The 19,515-nt window shown below is 33.2% G+C and overlaps 1 protein-coding gene across 2 annotated transcripts in view; it reads right to left on the bottom strand.

The window, feature by feature from the left end:
- The window catches only part of LOC110029917, a 55,995-nt gene extending 41,944 nt beyond the window's left edge, over window positions 1–14,051 (bottom strand). For both annotated transcript variants that reach the window (XM_020732405.1, XM_020732406.1), the window contains exons 1-4: window positions 13,425–14,051; window positions 8,849–9,197; window positions 307–1,742; window positions 50–166 (exon numbers count right to left, since the gene is read on the bottom strand). In XM_020732405.1, the coding sequence (XP_020588064.1) occupies window positions 50–166; window positions 307–1,742; window positions 8,849–9,197; window positions 13,425–13,799 (2,277 nt within the window). In that variant the 5' untranslated portion in view covers window positions 13,800–14,051. The remainder of the gene's footprint in view (window positions 1–49; window positions 167–306; window positions 1,743–8,848; window positions 9,198–13,424) is intronic.
- Between the last annotated feature and the right edge of the window lie 5,464 nt (window positions 14,052–19,515).

The following is a 19,515-nucleotide window of genomic DNA, read 5'->3' as shown; positions in this document are numbered from 1 at the left end:
TAATAAGAAAGAGACCATAATTCATAGTAAAATACAGATAAAAACTAACCTCATCTTTCACAGGAGTTGGTAATGGTTGGCCAACACCCTCTGGAAGATTGCTCGGCAAGCAATATTCATTCACAATGGCTAGTTTCGACCAAACTTTATCGTCTTCCCACAAAGACTATCAAGCAGAATAAATTAACTTATAATCAGCAAACAGAAGAAAGAAATGCACGATTTCATACACAACTAATTACAACTTAATGAAACACAGCAGAAGAGTGTATCATAAAGAAGAAGATGAGCACAAAGAGCTCTCACCAAAAGTTTGGCGGGATAAAAGTTCTGCTTGTTGCTAGAAACTACAACATTATCTTGAAGCTTGATGATATAACCATTAATGCAACAAGATTTATAATAAGTTCTATTATCCACAATCTCAAGGATATCACCAACCCACTCAAATTTATGCAAGTCTTCTACAAATGAGGAGTTGCCAGAATCACTCACATTTCCCAGAATTTGGCCACACGTCATCTCAGATCTGTGTTCGCCCTCTTGACTGACTTCTAGCACTTGATTTGTAAATCCTTCTGAAGATTTAGAAATATCTTTCAAGTCATCAGTTATCGCTGTGCTAGTTTTTGGCATCAGATCATCTGTTGATTTAGCACTAATTGCAGAATTTGCCTCTTCAATAGCCTGCAAATTACTAGTTAACTGAGACTGACAAGCAATTTCAACAACAGTTTCAAGTTTGTGGTTAGAACAGAGGTATTCTGGCCGTTCTTTTGTATCTGGTATAGGTTCAGAGATAGATCTCTGCATCTCAGATGCAGTTAACGACATTTCCTCAGGCAGCTTATCAAAATTCATGGATTGAGAATCAGAAGCATGTTTTTCTGTCTCAGTTTCTGGTAGTTTTCCAGCAGTTAGATCATTAGAAATTCCAATTTGTGCTTCAGGTGTCACAGTTGCCAAGCCACTTGTTTCCTCCAACTGATTGATTGACGTCCCTGAATCCATCCCTTCTCCAGGTCTTTTCTCATCCAAACTTGACGCCTGGACAGCACTGGATGAGCTCAAGTTCTCATTTTTCATTGATTTGAGATGGTTAAGCTTGGCCTCTGGAGTTTCCCCATTCTTCTCTACCAAACTAGTTCCATCTCCACTTGAAGTGGTCAATACTGACGGAAAACTCCTAGTGACACGGCCATATTTTGGTGGAAATGGTTTGCCATTGTTTTCTGACAAGCATTTTGGACAGTGCCAATCAACTTTTGGAATGGTCCTGTTGCCATGAATTTGAAGGCACTTCAAATGAAATCCATACTCACAACCATCACAAACAAGTAAACTTTCCACATCAGTAATAATTGTCTTGCATACTTGACAATTAAGAGGCTTGGTCATGTATTCAGTTGATGGAAGAGGTAAGTTTGGACAATCAGGAACCTTTGTTCGCACAACACCCATAACAGTTTTAGCAATTTCATTGTGATTGCTAATAAAAGAAGGAACAGGCACAAATTTTAAGTTTTGTGAAGGTTGATTTCCCATGCCCATGTTTATTTGCGTTGCCTGAACCACAGGAACTTTTGTATCACGTGTTCTCTTCATCTGGTGTGAAGCCTGTATGGCTTTTACTTCATGATTACCCTGTAAAATACTAGCTTGGCTTTGTGTGGCTAGAGCAGCAGATGTTGATATCCCTGAAGCAGGTGTTTTCTCCATAAGGTAATTGGCAGCAGCGTTAGCTACATTGTAAATTACCCAATGTCAACAATGATAACTCAAACAGTTTCATCTGAAATACTAAGAAAAACTATATCAAATTACATTTATATCATATGCAGGCAAAAAAAAAAAAAAATTGCCCACCAAATAGTTCACTCAAGTTGCCTAAAATATTTCCTTCATACACTGAATATCAAAAGGCACATTCAGAAGAATATAATTGGTTAGTATATTTCTTTGCTAAATAAATTGAAGTAGCCAAGAAATAAAATCATCTCATTCATGTGGCCATAAACAATAAATAAACAGACCATCAAGTCAAATCATAAATTGACTTGGATCACCATCAGAAAGACAGCCAAAATATTATAAAAACAAGCAGGATTCAAAAACAACACCCATAGAAGGAAACTCAATTACTTCAAACCTAAATTTGGAAGAAACAAAAAAGGCAAAGAGAGCACTTGTGCAAGTAAAAAGATCATCAAACTAAAAAGGATAGACTAGTTTCAAAAGTAAGCATTAGATTAGTTAGATTAGTTCACTAGAACAGCACAGTTTTTATGTTTGTTGAATAAGAAGAATATTATTGGTTAGTAAAGCGGATGGCCTTTGAAGGAAATTATACCCAAAAACTTTTCTTCTTTTTTTCCCTGTATCAGGGCAATCAATCTATGTTTGCCTTTCCCTTCCTAATCAGTGAAAAACTTTTTTTTGACAGGGAATGAGAGGCAAAACATTCAAAAGCGGAGGAGCGATCGATGCTTCCTTCGATTTTGAGGGTTATGTAAAGCATCTCAGATGTTGTCATCATTGAATCAAGTTTGCTTTTAGAGTTATAGAATGAGCCACTGGTTTGTACTCTCTCAGTATGTGTGAACTTACGGCTATAGTTGTCCTGCCTTCATGCAAAAGGACCTGCTTTGTCAAATGAAAATACAGAGTTTATTTTGCACTTCTCGACTGAAAATTCTTGAGTTAGCAATTGAAAGAATACGTCCTAGGAAGACAAAGAAGCTTGAAAAAAAAAAAGGTTGTTCATGAAAGTCTTCAAATTATTTAGATTTGTAAGTGGCTTTATTAACTCCTTCACAATTGGATCTTTTTCTAAATTTCCATCATTCTTTTTACAATTTTAAGTCTAGGAAATTCGACTTGGTTAGCTTAGTTTTTACTTGCATCATAACTTGTTGGATTCTCTAGACTTGCATTTGTAAACACTTAGTTCATTACTTTCCAAAGCTTGAATTAAAGGCTTAACCTTCGCAAAAAATACTCACATGAAGATTACATCATCTTGATTCCACAACGGATTATAATTTGCTGCTACATCCCATCTTAGTTTCACTTTTTTATTGCTTCACATTTAGTTTATTAGTTAATTTATTGTTATTGTTTCAACTTCATTTTAGTTTGCAAATTTATAAAAAATATTAAATGACTTGGTTTCGCTTGAAATCTTTTGGGCATGATTGTAATTTTATGTTTAGTTACCATTAAAAAGTTCTAGTCAATTTGATGTCTACCCCATAAATTTTCATCATATTTAAATTACTTGCAATTATTATTTGTATGCATTTTCATCATAATTGTCTCAAATTTAATTTATGTATTTGAAGGCTCAATTCTCATTAGCTTGAAATTCTCTTCAATTTATTTTTTAAACACTTTTTTTAATTTCTTGCGTGATAATACTAGATATGTGAAAACCTAAGCACTATCTACAAATAAATAGATAAATAAACAAATATAAAAAAAATTATACTTATTTTCCATACAATGACAATTTGCAATGGTCGTCACTACCCAAACTAAGCCCATGATTTTTGGCATGAGGATATTGTTTTTCATTGATATGATCAATCAAAAATCTCACACCGCCAAGTAATCTAGAAAATAAGGTTGGTAACACCAACCCTGAAGCCCGATCCAATTGGAAATGCTTCACTCAAGAATAATGAAAGAAACCCACCACTTAATCTCATTTCATATCCTCCAAGGTTGCACCTCATAATTGTTATCCTGATCCATTCATAATGGATATTTATCACAACAATCCCGAGATGGATAAAGCACAATATCACGCACCTCTTAAATAAGGTACCCTTAAGAAAACATGATGACAAAATTCCACAATTGGCCACGAACGTCACTCTCACCATCATGATGAGTTACCACATGGCATGGATCACCATTACACCAGTTCGTGGATGTTATCCTCACCATTATGATAATCTATCATATGGTATGGATCACCACGATGCCAACTTGAGCCATGTGGATTGAGACCTACATAATGACATCAACCATCAAGCCAAGATTGAACCACCATTTTTTCGTGATCGTTAAGACCCGTAATTCTTCCTAAATTGGCTCACTAGTATAGAAAAATATTTTGACTAAATAAGCATGTCTAAGGAGCATCATGTGAGGTTTGTGTCAAAACTCGAGCGAAATACCTTTACAACAAAGCATCCATCGATCAGCTCATTGGATGAGAATAAGACTCAAGTAAATTATCACCCCTAGATGATTCACGATCAATTTCTACATGAGTAAACTTTTATTTGGTAAGAATCCATTTCAATCGTTAAAAACACAACAAGCTTCAATGAGTTCATAATTTTTGTGAAGATTAAAAAGACCACCAAACCATCTTCCATGCTTATTAAAGAGGTTTATACCTTTGAGGATACATCTTCTTGCTCTTTAGAATGACGAGACTTAAAACGCCAATACAAGCAAAACTCATTGCTACATCAAGAAAGAAATTGCAATAGAAACCTAGCCAATTCTCATCCACTAATAAAGGATATATTAGTCCTAAAAAAAAATGCAAAGTTGGAACATCTAGTTCCAAATTTATCAGCGTCACATGTTCACATTTGGCACAACGAGCCCATATGCACACATTTGTCACCATATGAGCTACATATAGAATTAAGAGATATAAACTCTAAATAGAGACCATATGGATGATAAAGTCAAGATAAACCCCTATGTTGAGGCAAATGATGAAGACAAACTAGAAAGACACTTCTTGCAATAGTATGTTGCGTATTGGCTACCCTTAATGGACGATATAGACTAGTAATGTATCATCATATTACACACTTAATTCAAGTATCGTTATAAGTTATGCAAGTTGATAACAGATAATACCAATTATATGAAGGTTAGCACAACTCTATTTTGGGTAGGATGGAACTCACACTTAAGCCACATCCTCAGTTTTACAGGGTAGCTTAGTTGATTAGACATCAATTCCTAGCACCCAATGTTGCCTAATACCCCTCATTGAGTGAACTATTCGGATAGGATATGTTGTGACGTTTTTTTATGGATGTAGCCATATACTGCTTGGGAGACCTTGGCAATACAATTTGAACATCACCAATTATGACCAATCCAACAAGCATGATTTCAGGTTTAAAGGAAAACAATATAGAATTTGAGCATCACCAATTATGAAACACCCGACGTGCATGACTTCAAGTTCGAACGAAATCAAATCATTCAAAGCCATGCTAAGCCAAAAGAAATTGGACCTCAACAGCCTAAGGACACTTTCTCCCATGCAAAAAGTTCTTTCATGTTAGAATCAACGACCAAGGAATCAGTAATAGAATTATATATGCTCTAATTGTGTTAGTCACTTCAATTCAACTTATGTTTGAGCCTATTTTACCTAAGATAAATTGATTCATAATGAACGTCCGAGACATTTGTCACTCAAAAACTTCCAAATGAGCTACCTCCATGGAGAAGCATCCTCAAACCATTGAATTTATACCAAGATTTGCACTCTTTAATGTATCGCATCATAGGATGAGTTCGAGAGAACATGTTGAATACAAGTGGCGAGTTGATAAATTCATCCGAAAAGATTCTTCTTGTATTGCCTCAGCTTTTACACCCAAGGGATATGGAGAATGTGTGTGTAGAGGATCGCGGTATTAACATAGGTACCATCAAATATTGGTTCCTCATACCTCAACTAGGCATCGAGCTGACTTGATGGAAAAAACAATCTTCAAAGAATCATATTGAGCGGATGCCAGTACATCCACATATACGCTGTTTTTATTCAATGGAAAATTCTTAATCATCTATCTTGATGATATTCTAATCTTTAGCAACACTAGGAATACACAAACCCTTCGTCTGCATTAAGGTTTTGAGGCTCCTTGCCAAGAGAACCTATTCATCCATATGAAGAAGCCTCAATTTATCTTGAGAAAATCAAAGCCATCAAGAATCAGCACATGCTCACCAATATCCAAGAAGTCCTAGCATTCATGGATTGGCCACAGTTTCAAACGATTTAATTATACTTTATCGCTCCCATCACTCATTTTCTTAATAAGTGTGAATTTAAATATATTATTGTCACATCAATAACCTTAAATTAAATAAAGAAGTACTTCCCTAACACCCATATGTTCAAATTGACTTCTTTCAAAATAAATTTTAATGCGTCCCAAAAACACATCGAGATTGGTATCAACAATGTTCTTAAAACAGTATAGTCATCTAATCTCATAATTGAACAAAAAATGAATGAAATGTACCAGCATTATCAAATATATGATCATGAGTTCTAAACTATTACACAAGTTTTGCAACATTAGCATCATTACCACATTTCTTAAGTGTTCAAGCTTTATTCTAACGATGAAACTCGAGTATCCTAATGCTAAAAAGAAACTCAATTCCAAACAAGCCAATAAGTTCATTTCTTTAGGTGTGCATATGCATTCTTAAATACAAATATGATATTGAGAACACATGGTAGATGCCTTAAGCAGGATGTGTGTATTACTACAAACTATTGATATTATAGTCATTGAATATGATAAAGTCAAAAGTGATTACCCCAATTACAAAAGCTTTGGTCCGATTTATGAGTCATTGATTCTATAGCAAGCACTCACTTACATGTGCACAAGGTTAGCTTTTTTAAGGAAAAGTACAAAACTGACATTGAATCAAATAGGTGGTGAGTATAATTTATGAGAGATGAATAGCTCTTTTAAGAGTTAAGAACAAGAGATTCACTACTTAAATTCTCAAGAAGTTAACTGCCAAATCTAAACCTTATACAATCATGAGAAGAATAAATGGCAAAGCTTAGGAAATATTTCTTCATGTTGATGTTGAAATATCAATAACCAATGTGGTGAATTTAGGTTTATACCATGAAAAAGTCTCAAATGATAAAAATTTCTAAGCAGACTCAAATAGCTCTCCACATGCTGATTACTCCAACAACAACCCACTTCCTTCCTAATCCTTTGTCAACTCTCTCCCTCTTAGACTCATTTGATCAATGCTTCTCCCTAATAAACTCACTTAACCAATGCTTCTCCCACACCAACTCATAGTAAATCCCTCAATAACTAGCTCAATTAATGCTTCTCCAATATTAACTTGCTTGCTCAATTAATTTCGCTCATTAACTTCACTCCCTAGACGACTTGTTGAGATTGCTTCATCATTGGCATACTTGCCAACTTGTCTCTCATTTTAGCCACAAATAAACTCACAAATGCCTCCATGTTGTCATTTTCATTAAAGAAGTTTAGTCTCAACTCTCTGCCAATGCCCATCAAATGATTTCTAAAACTCATTAAAAGGTTAAAGCCATAAGGCATTTGATGATTTTTCCACTCTTATGGCTTAGATGACACAAGTTTTTAGGCTTTGAGATCTTAAGAACTTAGAAGTTAGTTTAGTTTTCTTTTTTGGATGTTTCTAAAACATACTTTCATGAAGCCTTCTCAACCAGACATTTGGCTACCAAATTCTGGACAATGTTCTAAATCTATTTACATTTTTAGCAATAAAATGAGTGAACTGATTATGAAAATTAAATTTTAGAATTCATTTCAAATTTCTTTCTTAAATTTGATTTTTAATCATATTTACTTAGAAATAATTGAAATATAAAATTAATAGTGCTTATAGATCTACCCCATCATGTGATAGGCTGAACTCCCTATCCTTATGCCTTCACCCTTTAAAGCATGGCTACAAATCAAATAAACAGAAGAATCCAAAGGCATATCATCCCATTGAACTTTTGGTACTGCAAGCACTAGTTTGCATAATGTAGCCTTGTTTTCATATAAAAGGTTAAGCCTTATTGAATGAAGATATCAAGTTTCTCTTGCATCTTGCTTTCTATTATTTCCCTCTCAAGCAAATGACTTCTTGAATGAGGGCTAAATGTGGGTGCAGTGAATGGTATAAGTTTTTCAAGCGATTATGGCATGCCAAAAGCGAATTGAATTTGCAGTCCACATAAAGTGAAACTTCATATTTTCTCGGATTCGCCTCTAATCAAATCCAAGAGCTTTATTCACTTTTACTTGCCTGGTTTACTTTTGCATTTTAAAAAAGTAACATCTATCATCTTCACACGCTTCAAACTCATAAAAATATGGCTTTGTTACCAAGAAATCTGAGATGTAAATACCAAACAAAAACAATGGACATCTACCATGAAAGTCCCATTTATCCATTTATCATTATTTCATTCAAAAATAAAGGCGCAAAAAGGACTTCAACTTCAAAGGTGAATTCAAAAGTTCAAATGCTTATAAAATCTCATCCTAAAGTGTTTGCAAATCTCATCCTTGGGTCATTGAAATAGGAGACTTCCATTAGATGAAGATAATATGTCAATCCAATTCAGTGGATATAAAAATGCAATAAAAAATTAGCGATGATCAATAAAAGATGAATCAAAATTTTAGCCATCAAACTAATCTCAACACTGTCTAATAAGAACTAATGGTAGGAAATCTGACTAAGACTTTGGTTCATGAATGGTCATTCGACAAACAAAAATCGATCTTACTAATCATACCATGCCAAATTAAAAAATTAGAATTCTATCATTAGCAAAGATGTCTTAATAACAGATAGAAATAATCGACTCAACTATCAGCAATAACAAAAGAACTTCATTTCCAATAAAAAAAATTAAACGATCACTGGATAGAATAGTTGATCAACACAGCCTATTAGGTAACAAAAATCTCGGAGAAAGAATAAAGCAAAGAATAAAACAAAAATGAACAAATTAATAATAATAATAACAATAATGTTTGCAAAACGATACGTCGAATGATTGTAAAATAAGTTGGCCCATTGATTCGCGCATCTAGCCTTTGATTTACAGCTTCCACGCTTGATGTTGATATTGAAGATGTATCTTTTCCAAAGGATGATTTTGCAAGAGCAGTATGTGATTCACTCGTCAGTGTCTGTTTCATAGAGGTAATGGAGGAGCACAAAGCTGGTATATGTACGGCTGAATTATTGGAAAAACTTCCAGCAGTCAATACAGTCGGATTTGATTTACCGGCTATTAATTTTTGAGAACCATGGATTTCGGAGCTTGCACTTAAGCTTGCTGAATAAGGTAAAGAAGAATGACCTGAAGCTGTGTGGTCCCGTGACTCTTCCATCTACAGTAATAAAGAGAAAAGGCTCTAGCATTGGAATTAGATACAACAATGTAATATAACGAAATTAAGTTGAAAATTATCAAAGTAGATATGAAAAAGCAATCAAAATGTAAAATTTAATGGTTCAAATTAAATACTACAAGGACAAAGAAATTGGAATGACAAATTTAGGAATGTTTAACCAGATCATCAGAAATGTGTTTGATCGGTCATTAAATCCTATGTTTGAAACTGCTAGCCGCCAATTTCTACAAAATTCACCATATGGAGAAGCCTACTCAGCATCCGTTAAGGCTCTTGACATATTCAATCTAATCTCCAATTTAGGTTAAGAGAACTAAACCATGTCTATTCTCCTAACCTAATTTATTAAGCCCTTAAATTAATGCAATCAGCCAACTTAGTGATAAAGCCAAAAAGAATAGCCAGCCCCAAGTTTGAATTGTTGTTATCCCCGTCATTGTCTTTTAGTTATGAAGCTTACCATCCATTTATTGGTCGTCCACTGAAGTTTCTTCAAGATTTTAGTGTGCCTCTAAATTACCACATTTGCTAAGAAGCATAAGACACTGATAAGGCTATAAATTGTAACACTTTCGTTGTCGGGTCTCAAGCCCCGGATGTGAAAAGTGAAGGGTCGCATTAAGAAGTCGACAACCAGCGTAAAATTTATCGAAAAATTATGACATAAATCTTTTATATCTTTGTGTAAAAATTAGGGTGTTTCTAGAAAGCGGAGTGTTGTATGGTCTGAATACAGTGAAAAATGTGTTATGACCGCTCTACCTATGCCCAAGTGTAGTGTCAAATAAATAAGGATGGATGGATACGAGCAAAGAAATTAGTTCATGTAACTAATATTAGGATAGGATCTTGGAATATAGGTATTTTCACAGGTCAAGTAATTGAATTAGTTGATATGATGATTCATATGAAGATAAATATCATATGTGTTCAAGAAACTAATTGGGTTGAAAAAAAACAAAGGAGATTGATAGCTTAGGTTTTAAATTTTGGTATTCAGTTAAGAGTCGCACTAGAAATAGTGTAGGTGTAATTACATAAAAGAGTTTGAAAGATAATTTTGTAAAAAGTAATAAAATTTGAGGTAGAATTATAGCCCTTAAGATAGTTGGCGATACTAAGACTTGTAATATTATAAGTGTTTATATTCTCAAGTAGGTTTAGATATACATTCTAAAAGAAATTCTTGAATGAACTAGAAGAATTAATACAAATGATACCTCTTGAAGAAAGAATTTTTATTGGAAGATATTTAAATAGACATGTTAGTAAAGCGGTAGATGATTTTAAAAATATTCATGGTGGATATGGTTTTGGAGTGATTAATGTAAAGGTAGAGTCATATAAGATTTTGTTTTAATGTATAATTTTGTTATTGCTAATATTTTATTTAACAAAAGCTATGAATATATTATTGCTTATAAGAATGGATCAAATAAAACGCAAATTGATTATTTTCTTATGTGAAGAAGTAATCGTCGATAATGAAATGATTGTAAAATCATTCTAAGTGAAAATTTAAGTACTTAATTTTGATTATTAGTTTTAGATTTTAAGATGAAAAGTTGGAAGAAAAAGAATACTAGGAATCATTGTCATATAATTAGATGAAAGCGCCTAAAAGACTCAAATAAAATTATTATAAGTAAACTTCAAGATTTCAAGATTTGGAATATTCATGAAGAAGCAAATTCTATGTTAGATAAAGTAACAACTACTATTAAAGAAGTGAAAAAATAGTATTTAGAGAATTAAAAGAAAAATTTTCTACAAATAAAAATAGTTTATGGTGAAATAATAATGTGCAAGAAAAGATAAATTATAATAAATTATGTTATAAAAATTGGTTTAAATGTAAAAGCTTAGAGAACTGAAAAAATATAAGGTGGCTTATAAGAAGTTTAAGAGAATAATTTGTGACGCTAAAAATTCTATTTTTAGTGTTCCTTATAATAAATTAAATATTAAAGTGGGTGAAAAATATATATATAAACTAGCTAAACAAAGAAAAAAAAAAGTAAAGATTTAACTCAAATAAAGTGCATTAAAGATGAAAATTAAAAAGTGTTTTTCTTTGAAAAATATAATCAACATGGGGGGTGGGTGAGCTATTTTGATAGACATTTCAATGAAGTTTCTGAAACTACAATCAACCATATTGATTTTAATATCATTAATAATAATAAATGTTTTATTTTATTGTTGCATTAGTAAAAAAAAAAAGTTGAAGAGCCTTTAAAGAAAACCAATGGTGAAAAATAAGTAGAACATGATGATATCCTTATTAAAGTGTGAAAATATTTAGGAGATTTGAGAGTTTCTTGGCTTACTAAACTCTTTAATATTATTTTAAAATCTAAAACGATGCAAGAGTAGAAGAATAGTATTTTGATCCTCTTTTTTAAGAATACAGGGGATGCACGACATTGTGCAAATTATAGATGAATTAAGTTGATGTGTCATACTTTAAAATTAAGGGAGAGGGTAATTGAAAATAGGTTTAAGATGTGTTACAAAGATTTTTCATAATCTATTTGGATTTATGTCGAGCAGGTTTACTATGGAAGCTTTACATAGAGAATGACAGAGAGAATAAAGTGGACCTACATATGATTTTTATTAATTTAGAAAAAACTTATGATAAGGTTCCAAGAGAAATCCTTTAGAGAGTTCTAGAGAAAAATGTGTTCATATGACTTATATTCATATCATTAAAGATATGTATACTAAAGTCGTTACTTGTATTCTAAAAGAAGGATAATTGACTAAATATTTTCCTATTTCAGTTGGATTACGTCAGGGGTCAGCTTTAAGCCCATATATTTTTGCTTTAGTTATAGATGTTCTTACTGGACATTTACAAGGTGATATAGCTTGGTGTATGTTTTTCGATGATGATATCCTTCAATAAGACTAGAGAAAGAGTTCAGGAAAAACTTGAATTATGGAAGTCTACATTGGAATCTAAAGGATCTAAAGGCCTTCATTTGAGTACATTTGAGTAGAACTAAAATTGAATACATTGAATGTAATTTTAGTCATAGTATCTCTAGTGGTAGAGTTGTAACTATGGGTGATCAAATCATTAAAAGGTGTGAATGCTTTAGATATCTCGAGTCCATTTTTCAAAGTGATGATGATATAGATGGGGATGTTATTAGTCGAATTCAAGTTGGTTGGTTGAGGTGGAGGGGTGGAGGAATGCTGAGGAATGCTTCAGGCCTATTGTGTGATAGAAAAGTACTGCTTAAAATGAAAGAAAAATTCTATAAGATTGTGGTGATACCTGCAATGCTTTATGGCGCGCAATGTTTTCCTTTAAAAGAGAAGCATAAAAGAAAATTAAGTATTGCCGAGATAAGAAATGCTTAGGTGAATGAGTGGCTTGACACCTAGACAAAATGCGAAATGAATATATCTATGATGAGGTTGGTGTAGCTCCAGTGGTGGACAAAATTAGAGAGAGCCGTCTTAGATGATTTGGTCACATTAAACGTCGACCATTTGATGAGTTGGTTAAGAGAGTAAATGTTTTAGGTTCAAATTAAGTTTAAAAAGTTAGAGGTAGACCTAGAAACACTTGGGCATATTGAATAAAAAAATGATCTTAATTTATTATAATTAAATGAAAATTTGACACTCAATAGGACGCAATGGAGAAAAAAGATTTATGTAGCCAACCCCATTTAACGGGATAAAGGTTTGTTATAGTTGTTGTTGTTGTTGTTGTTGTTTATTCATGCAATCAAGGGAAGTTTAAATGAAACATCCATAGATATGCACAAGAAATTATGTGCATAGGTGGTAAATATGTCTAAAAATTTTGCACCCACAAAACTCTAATAACTTCTACTTGAATAAAACAAAACCACTAAATTACATAAACTGCTCCTGCGGTAACATGCTGCCCACCAAATTCCATTTAGCTCATTTCTATGAGTTACAATGCTCTAGATTGTACAAATCATTCTGAACCTAATACAGATTCGTAGGCACAATCTTATCATCCAACAAATTATCCAACATAAGTAAAGCCCGCCGTACCTAATATACAATGAGCCAAGGAAATCATACTAAAGTAAGAAAAATTCCTGGCTCAAAGCCAACCACCAATCCAAAATATAATAAAGAAGGTAGAATGTAATAGGCCATCAACGAAGATACGAGCCTGGAAAATGATGAAGATAAAACAAAAATACTTACCTTTTTCTTGGTGTGCTGCACTCTCTCGCAGATGGACATCTTCGGCGGCCGTAACGCTTGCGCCGGGCCCCTCGACCGATTCAATCCCAGATCCTCGACTATGACCCTGACAGCCTCACTGGAAAACAAGTCCTTAGGCCGAACCTCCTCACACAACCGAACTAGTCTCTCTCTCGCCTCCGCCGCCAAAGCCCTCTCCGCCGCGGTCGGTTCTTTCCCTGCTCTCATCTCAACCATCGCCGACAACACCATCACGATCTGTGCAACTCTCCGCAGCTCCTCGTCCTTTCCCCTTCGCCTCTTCGCTGGCGGAGGTTGCGGTGCCGCGTCTGCCTGTGCAGCTGAAGCGAAGCCCTCCCTCGCTTCGTCCCCCATAGACGGGGGGCGGAAACCCTAGAGATGGCGGTACGAGAGAGGGGGAGCTTTCAAAAGGGGTTTTTGGCGGGTAGGAATTGTTTATATGTCTTTATAAAAGGGAGGGGAGCTGTGTCTGAGATGGCGGTACGAGAGTTCGAAGGCTAGAGCTGAGATCCAGGAGAAAGAGATGGGCAAAATACTGAAATAGAGGCGAAAGAGGGGTAGAGTTTTTTAAGGGGATAAAAGGGCTGGTTTAGATGCTGGGAACTGGGCCTGACACGAAAGAGGGGTTACGATGTGCGTGTGACACGTTAATATTGGCTTCTTTCGCATTGCTTGCATCTAACCTTTTTCACGCTATGATTTATTGATTTTAATTGTGCGTAGAAATTGGAGAACTAAAAAAAATTATAAAATTTTGGATTTATGTAAATTAGGTGTAAAGTGAAATAAATACGAAATTTTATTGATTGGTTATGATCAAAATAAAATAAAAACAATGCATAACTTATATTTTCTAAAATAATTAAAAAAAAAACCCCGCATTAAAAATACTGTTAGAATCGGGTAATGCATAATTTATATTTTCTAAAATAATTAAAAAACCCCGCATTAAAAATACTGTTAGAATCGGGAGCAAAATTAAAAACTTGTGTGCGACTCTTCTGTTTGGCTACTGCCTCCCCTCCAATCGGAGAAAATTTTCCATACAGAGTTCGGACGCAGCTCTACGTGCGGACTTCTAATAATATGCCGCCACGTGTGCTACATCGCGTAGATTATTGTGTGGTTATTAAAGTGAAACTGCAGAAGTTATTTGGGGGTTGTTGGATGGTTATTAGAGGGTTATTGCAGGGGTTAATACATGGGGTTATTGAAATGGAATCGCAGAGGTTATTGGTTATTGTTTATTGGGGGGTTATTGCGAGGATTATTGTTGGGGGTTATTGAAGTAGAACCGTGAAGGTTATTGTGAGGTTATTACAGAGAGTTATTAAAGTGAGAGTGTGGAGGTTATTGAGGGACATTTTGGAGGTTATTAGAGGTTGTTATTGAAGTAAAACCGCAGAGGTTATTAAGAGGTTATTTCAACGTTATTGTGTTAATGCAGCAAGAACCCCTTAATAAGCTTCTCAATAACGTATGTGCATATGCATATCAATGGAGTTTGCATGCAGAGCTTTGTACGTACTCGTATGTAAAATTTTCTCCTCCAGTTGTCGTCACAGTGGCCTTCTTGCAATTTCTCCCATCGCTACGGTCGTTCGTCCACTCATGTGTTCTCTTCTTCTCTTGCCTCCCATTGCTGCAACTGCTCGAGTATTCAGTTTTCTTTTTTTTTCCTTGCGGTTGTTCTCTACTAAACTAGTATTATTGCATTTCTTCTCTCACAAACCTTAGATCCTGAAACAAACAGCAAAAGGGTTTATTCAGATTTGATTTTTTTCAATTGCCAATACCAACAGTTTTCACATTTCAATCCACTTAAAGATTTACAAAATCAGGATTTTATTAATCATAATTGTATGTAACATTTGATAGATCCAAAAGCATAACTGATTTTTTCCATTTTAAGAAGATGGTTTTGGATTGATTGTAGGTTTGATTCTATTATCTTAGTTTTGCCTTTTTTTTTTCTTATATTATTTATTTGAAAAATCTTCGAAAAGATGTTTGATTTATTTTTTAAGTGCATTAGATGTTAGCCGACTTTTCTGTCATTTGGTTAAAGAGGGAAAGTCGCGAATTGTTCATATTTTATGTACAAATGCTTATGTGATATTCTTCTTCATAGAAGCTTCAAATATAATTAGCACATTTCAATCTTCAATTGTGATAATACATAGATTAAAGAAACGTTTTTTTTCTTAAAAATTTTAGTAAACTTTAACTTATGTTACAATTTTTATGATTAGATATTTCAAAAGCACAAATGAGAAAAGTTGTGGTCTGATAATAAGATAGACAATTAATTTTAAAAATGACTATTTTGTGTTCCTGCAAAATTGAAAGTTCTACAAATATTTGAAATATATTGGATGCTCCAAGTTACTATAACTTTATATTTTATCTTAGTATGTAATATTTTAATATAAAAACTAGGTTGATCATGCATATGCATGTATTATAGAAATGGATGAACGAGTAGAAGACAATGAGGAAGAGTTGTCCGATTTCGATAACTCGTCGGACTATAAAAAGCAGTATAACTTAATTATTCATGTTGTTGTCTTTACCGCGGTGAGTAGTATATACTGATTATTAGATGAGACGAAAAGTCAAAGAAAAAATTCTAATCCTGAACGAGATATCCAACGTCAAATATTATCTCTACATTATATCTTGGTTTTGATCCTGATTGTGTAAACATAGTGCAAATGAGAAAAAAAAATTTTTTGAAATTGTGTAACTTACTGCAAACAAGAAGACTGCTTGCGGATACAAACTATGTGCACATGAAAGAAAAAGTTGTTATGTTTCTACATACACTTGGTCACAGTGTTCGCAATCGAGTTACACAGTTCAACTTCCACAGATTAAGAGAAACTATTACCAAGTATTCTAACATTTTTTTATATGTCAATGGAGAGATGTGACATGAAATGATTAAGCCGTTAATGCTCCAAACTCTACATAAAACACAAGCAAATTCCATATTTATGCATTTTTTTAAGGTACAATCACAAATAACATTTCATGTTGCATGCTTGTAATAGCACATTTTCTAAAATAATTACTTGAATAGGATTGTGTTGGCGCCATAAACAGTATACACATTAAGGCGAGAGTAATATAGAAATATGAATTCGCCATCAAAGGCAGAAAACTATATTCAAGTCAGAATGTGCTAAGCGCAGTGGACTTCAACTTGAGGTTTACATATGTTTTAATAGGTTGGGAATGTTCGACCCATGATGTAATCGTCCTTAGAATCAAATTAGAATGACCTGATGATTTACATGTTCCAGAAGCTATATAAATTAGGTTCATATTAAATATCATAAATAACTAATTTTTTTAATTAATATAAATTATAAATTATTGTAGACAAATACTACTTAGTTGTTGATGGTTACTCAACAAAAAAAGATTTTCTCTCCATTTTTGCAACAAATATCACTTAAAGGAATTTAGTGGCATTACACTAACAAATTATAAGGAGTTATTTAAACTTCAACGCACAACTGTGGAACGTTCTTTTAGATAATTGAAGAACCGATTTGCAAATTTAAACAACAAGTCGTATTTTTATTTAGATAGTCAAGTTGACATTGTTGTTGGATGTTGCATATTACATAATTGGATACTCACTAAAGTGGGTTAATTTTATTATCTCAGAAAATGAATGGGTCAGATGATGTCATGTCAGAAGAAAGATATGAACATGTTTTACATAACTGTCAAGAATGGCTAGGAAAAGAGATCAAATTTTTGTTGTCATATAGAATTGAATAATAGCCTATCAGCTGAAATGTTATTTAACTTTTTTTTTAAATTATAATTGTGTCACTTTTGGACTTTAGCAGTTTTAAATTTCAGAATATGAAGAGATTTCTTTTTTATATGTTCATTATATGTTTTTTTTTTTGCAAGTAACTTTTTTTTTTTAAATATGCATATGTAGCAAGTTATTTATTATGGACAGAAATTATGGATACACAACAATTAACCACTCTAGTTGTTTTCAAGAACAAGAAAAGAAAAAATTTCATGTAGAACTTAAAGTCGGAGTGGGTCGCCAGTTTGTTACAAATTATGACTGAATATGTTGATTTGAATATTTGAAATGCCCAAAGATTTAAGGAGTTTGTTTACCAAGGAGCTGCTCAAAAGTTAAAAAAGAAAATTAGAATTGAATTTAAAGGAGAGCAATGTAAGAATCAAATTCGACGCCAAAGAAATTTATGAATTAATATTCAAAAACTAAAGAAAAAATCTAACATGCCTTGGAATGAAAATAAAAAAAAAATTATAGTAATCGGTCATGGGAATACATATCTCATATATACGTATTTGACTAAAGTATTTTTCTAAGAAATCAAAAAATGAAAAAATTTTCTTGATTTATGCTTATTGTGTCAGAGGCTTTTCATGGAGATGCAACTCTCATGAATTTTCCTATTGCAAATTTATATGAAGTTGGAGAAGGTATACGGTGAAGGTCATGCCACTAGAGATTTGGCTAAGTCTGGAAATAGTCAAACCACTTGTCACCCAACAAATGGATTATGACGAGATTAAAGCTTTTGGAGAGAGTGGAGGAGATGCATCACTTCTTATGCAGTTGTCTAAAATGAAAGCAGAAGAAGGAAGCAAAAAAAAAAAAGAAAAAAGATGAAACGAGATATGTCATTTTCCTTGAAGGGGTGTGGCTAAAAAAAAAAATAAAAGATTATCTAATGATGATCGCAGCATTCTTGACTACATTGCTATGATGGTCGATAGTGTCAGTAGTGAACTTGTTAGCGCTATAAAAAGTACAACAAGAGCCTCAGAAGATACAAAATTGTTCACCGTGTTAATGACAGAGTTGTCTAATATTGTAGGATTTTTAGAGGAAGAAAGTAACATTATTTTTGCTAAATTGTCTAAGAACATACCAATGATTCATGTGTTTTTGTCGAAGGAAAAGATAATCTAATGATGTCGCAGCATTCTTGTCTACATTGCTATGATGACCGATAGTGTCAGTAGTAAACTTGTCAACGCTATAAAAAGTACAACAAGAGCCTCAGAAGATACAAAATTGTTCACCGAGTTAATGACAGAGTTGTCTAATATTCTAGGATTTTTAGAGGAAGAAACATTATTTTTGCTAAATTGTCAAAGAACATACCAATGATTCATGTGTTTTTGTCGAAGTCAATGGAGTCTAAAACTATGTGGTTGTGGAATGAGCTAAACAAGTGACATAGTTCTATGGGGATGAATGAGAGTTTAATTTCGTTCGATTGATATTACTTAGCATTTTATCGCGAACGCGTGAACATGTAATGAATTTGAATTCATATTCTGCTGTGTTTTTTCGAATCTTTAGTGGTCAACATACTTTGTTTATCTATGGAACTCTTTTAGTATTTTAAATGTATCTCAATTTGGATGTTTTGTTACTTTTTAGCTGAGCTTGATATAATTTAAAAGCTAAATCTTGTGTATCACAAAATACTAAACATCCGCAGTTAGTGAAAATGAGCTTCATTTAAAAAAAGATTTCTATTACATTTCTAACAAAGAATACGCAGGTTTCAGCTTATAAAAAAGAATTCTCTAACTACCACAAGGTTGCACTAAGCGACTAAATCATGGTGGCATCATTGAGATACAAACATGGTCTCCTCTTGCCACCTTTGCTTTCTGGATTTCATATAAGAATATCAAATTCAGTTGTTGTTGCAGATTTTTTTACTTTTATTTTTTAAATTTTCATCATTTTTTTATATTTGAAAACATTATTCAATCAAGCAATCTTCAACATCATTTTTGTTTTAACAATATTATAATTAAACTGTCATTAACTTGCAGCTTCTCATTGTGAAGAAGACTATATTACCTTTATATTAGCATGAGATTTTGGTTTTGAACCATACAATCAGGAAAAAAAATTTGGTGTGGATATCCTGCTTGATTAACTTGCAGCTTTTCATTGTGAAGAAGACTATATTACCTTTATATTAACATGAGATTTTGGTTTTGAACCATACAATCAGGACAAAAAATTTGGTGTGGATATCCT

This window comes from Phalaenopsis equestris, unplaced genomic scaffold, assembly GCF_001263595.1.
Source record: "Phalaenopsis equestris unplaced genomic scaffold, ASM126359v1 Scaffold000610, whole genome shotgun sequence".
Taxonomy (NCBI): domain Eukaryota; kingdom Viridiplantae; phylum Streptophyta; class Magnoliopsida; order Asparagales; family Orchidaceae; genus Phalaenopsis; species Phalaenopsis equestris.
Note: the sequence above shows the minus strand (reverse complement) of the source record. Positions and strands in the feature narration are given on the sequence as shown.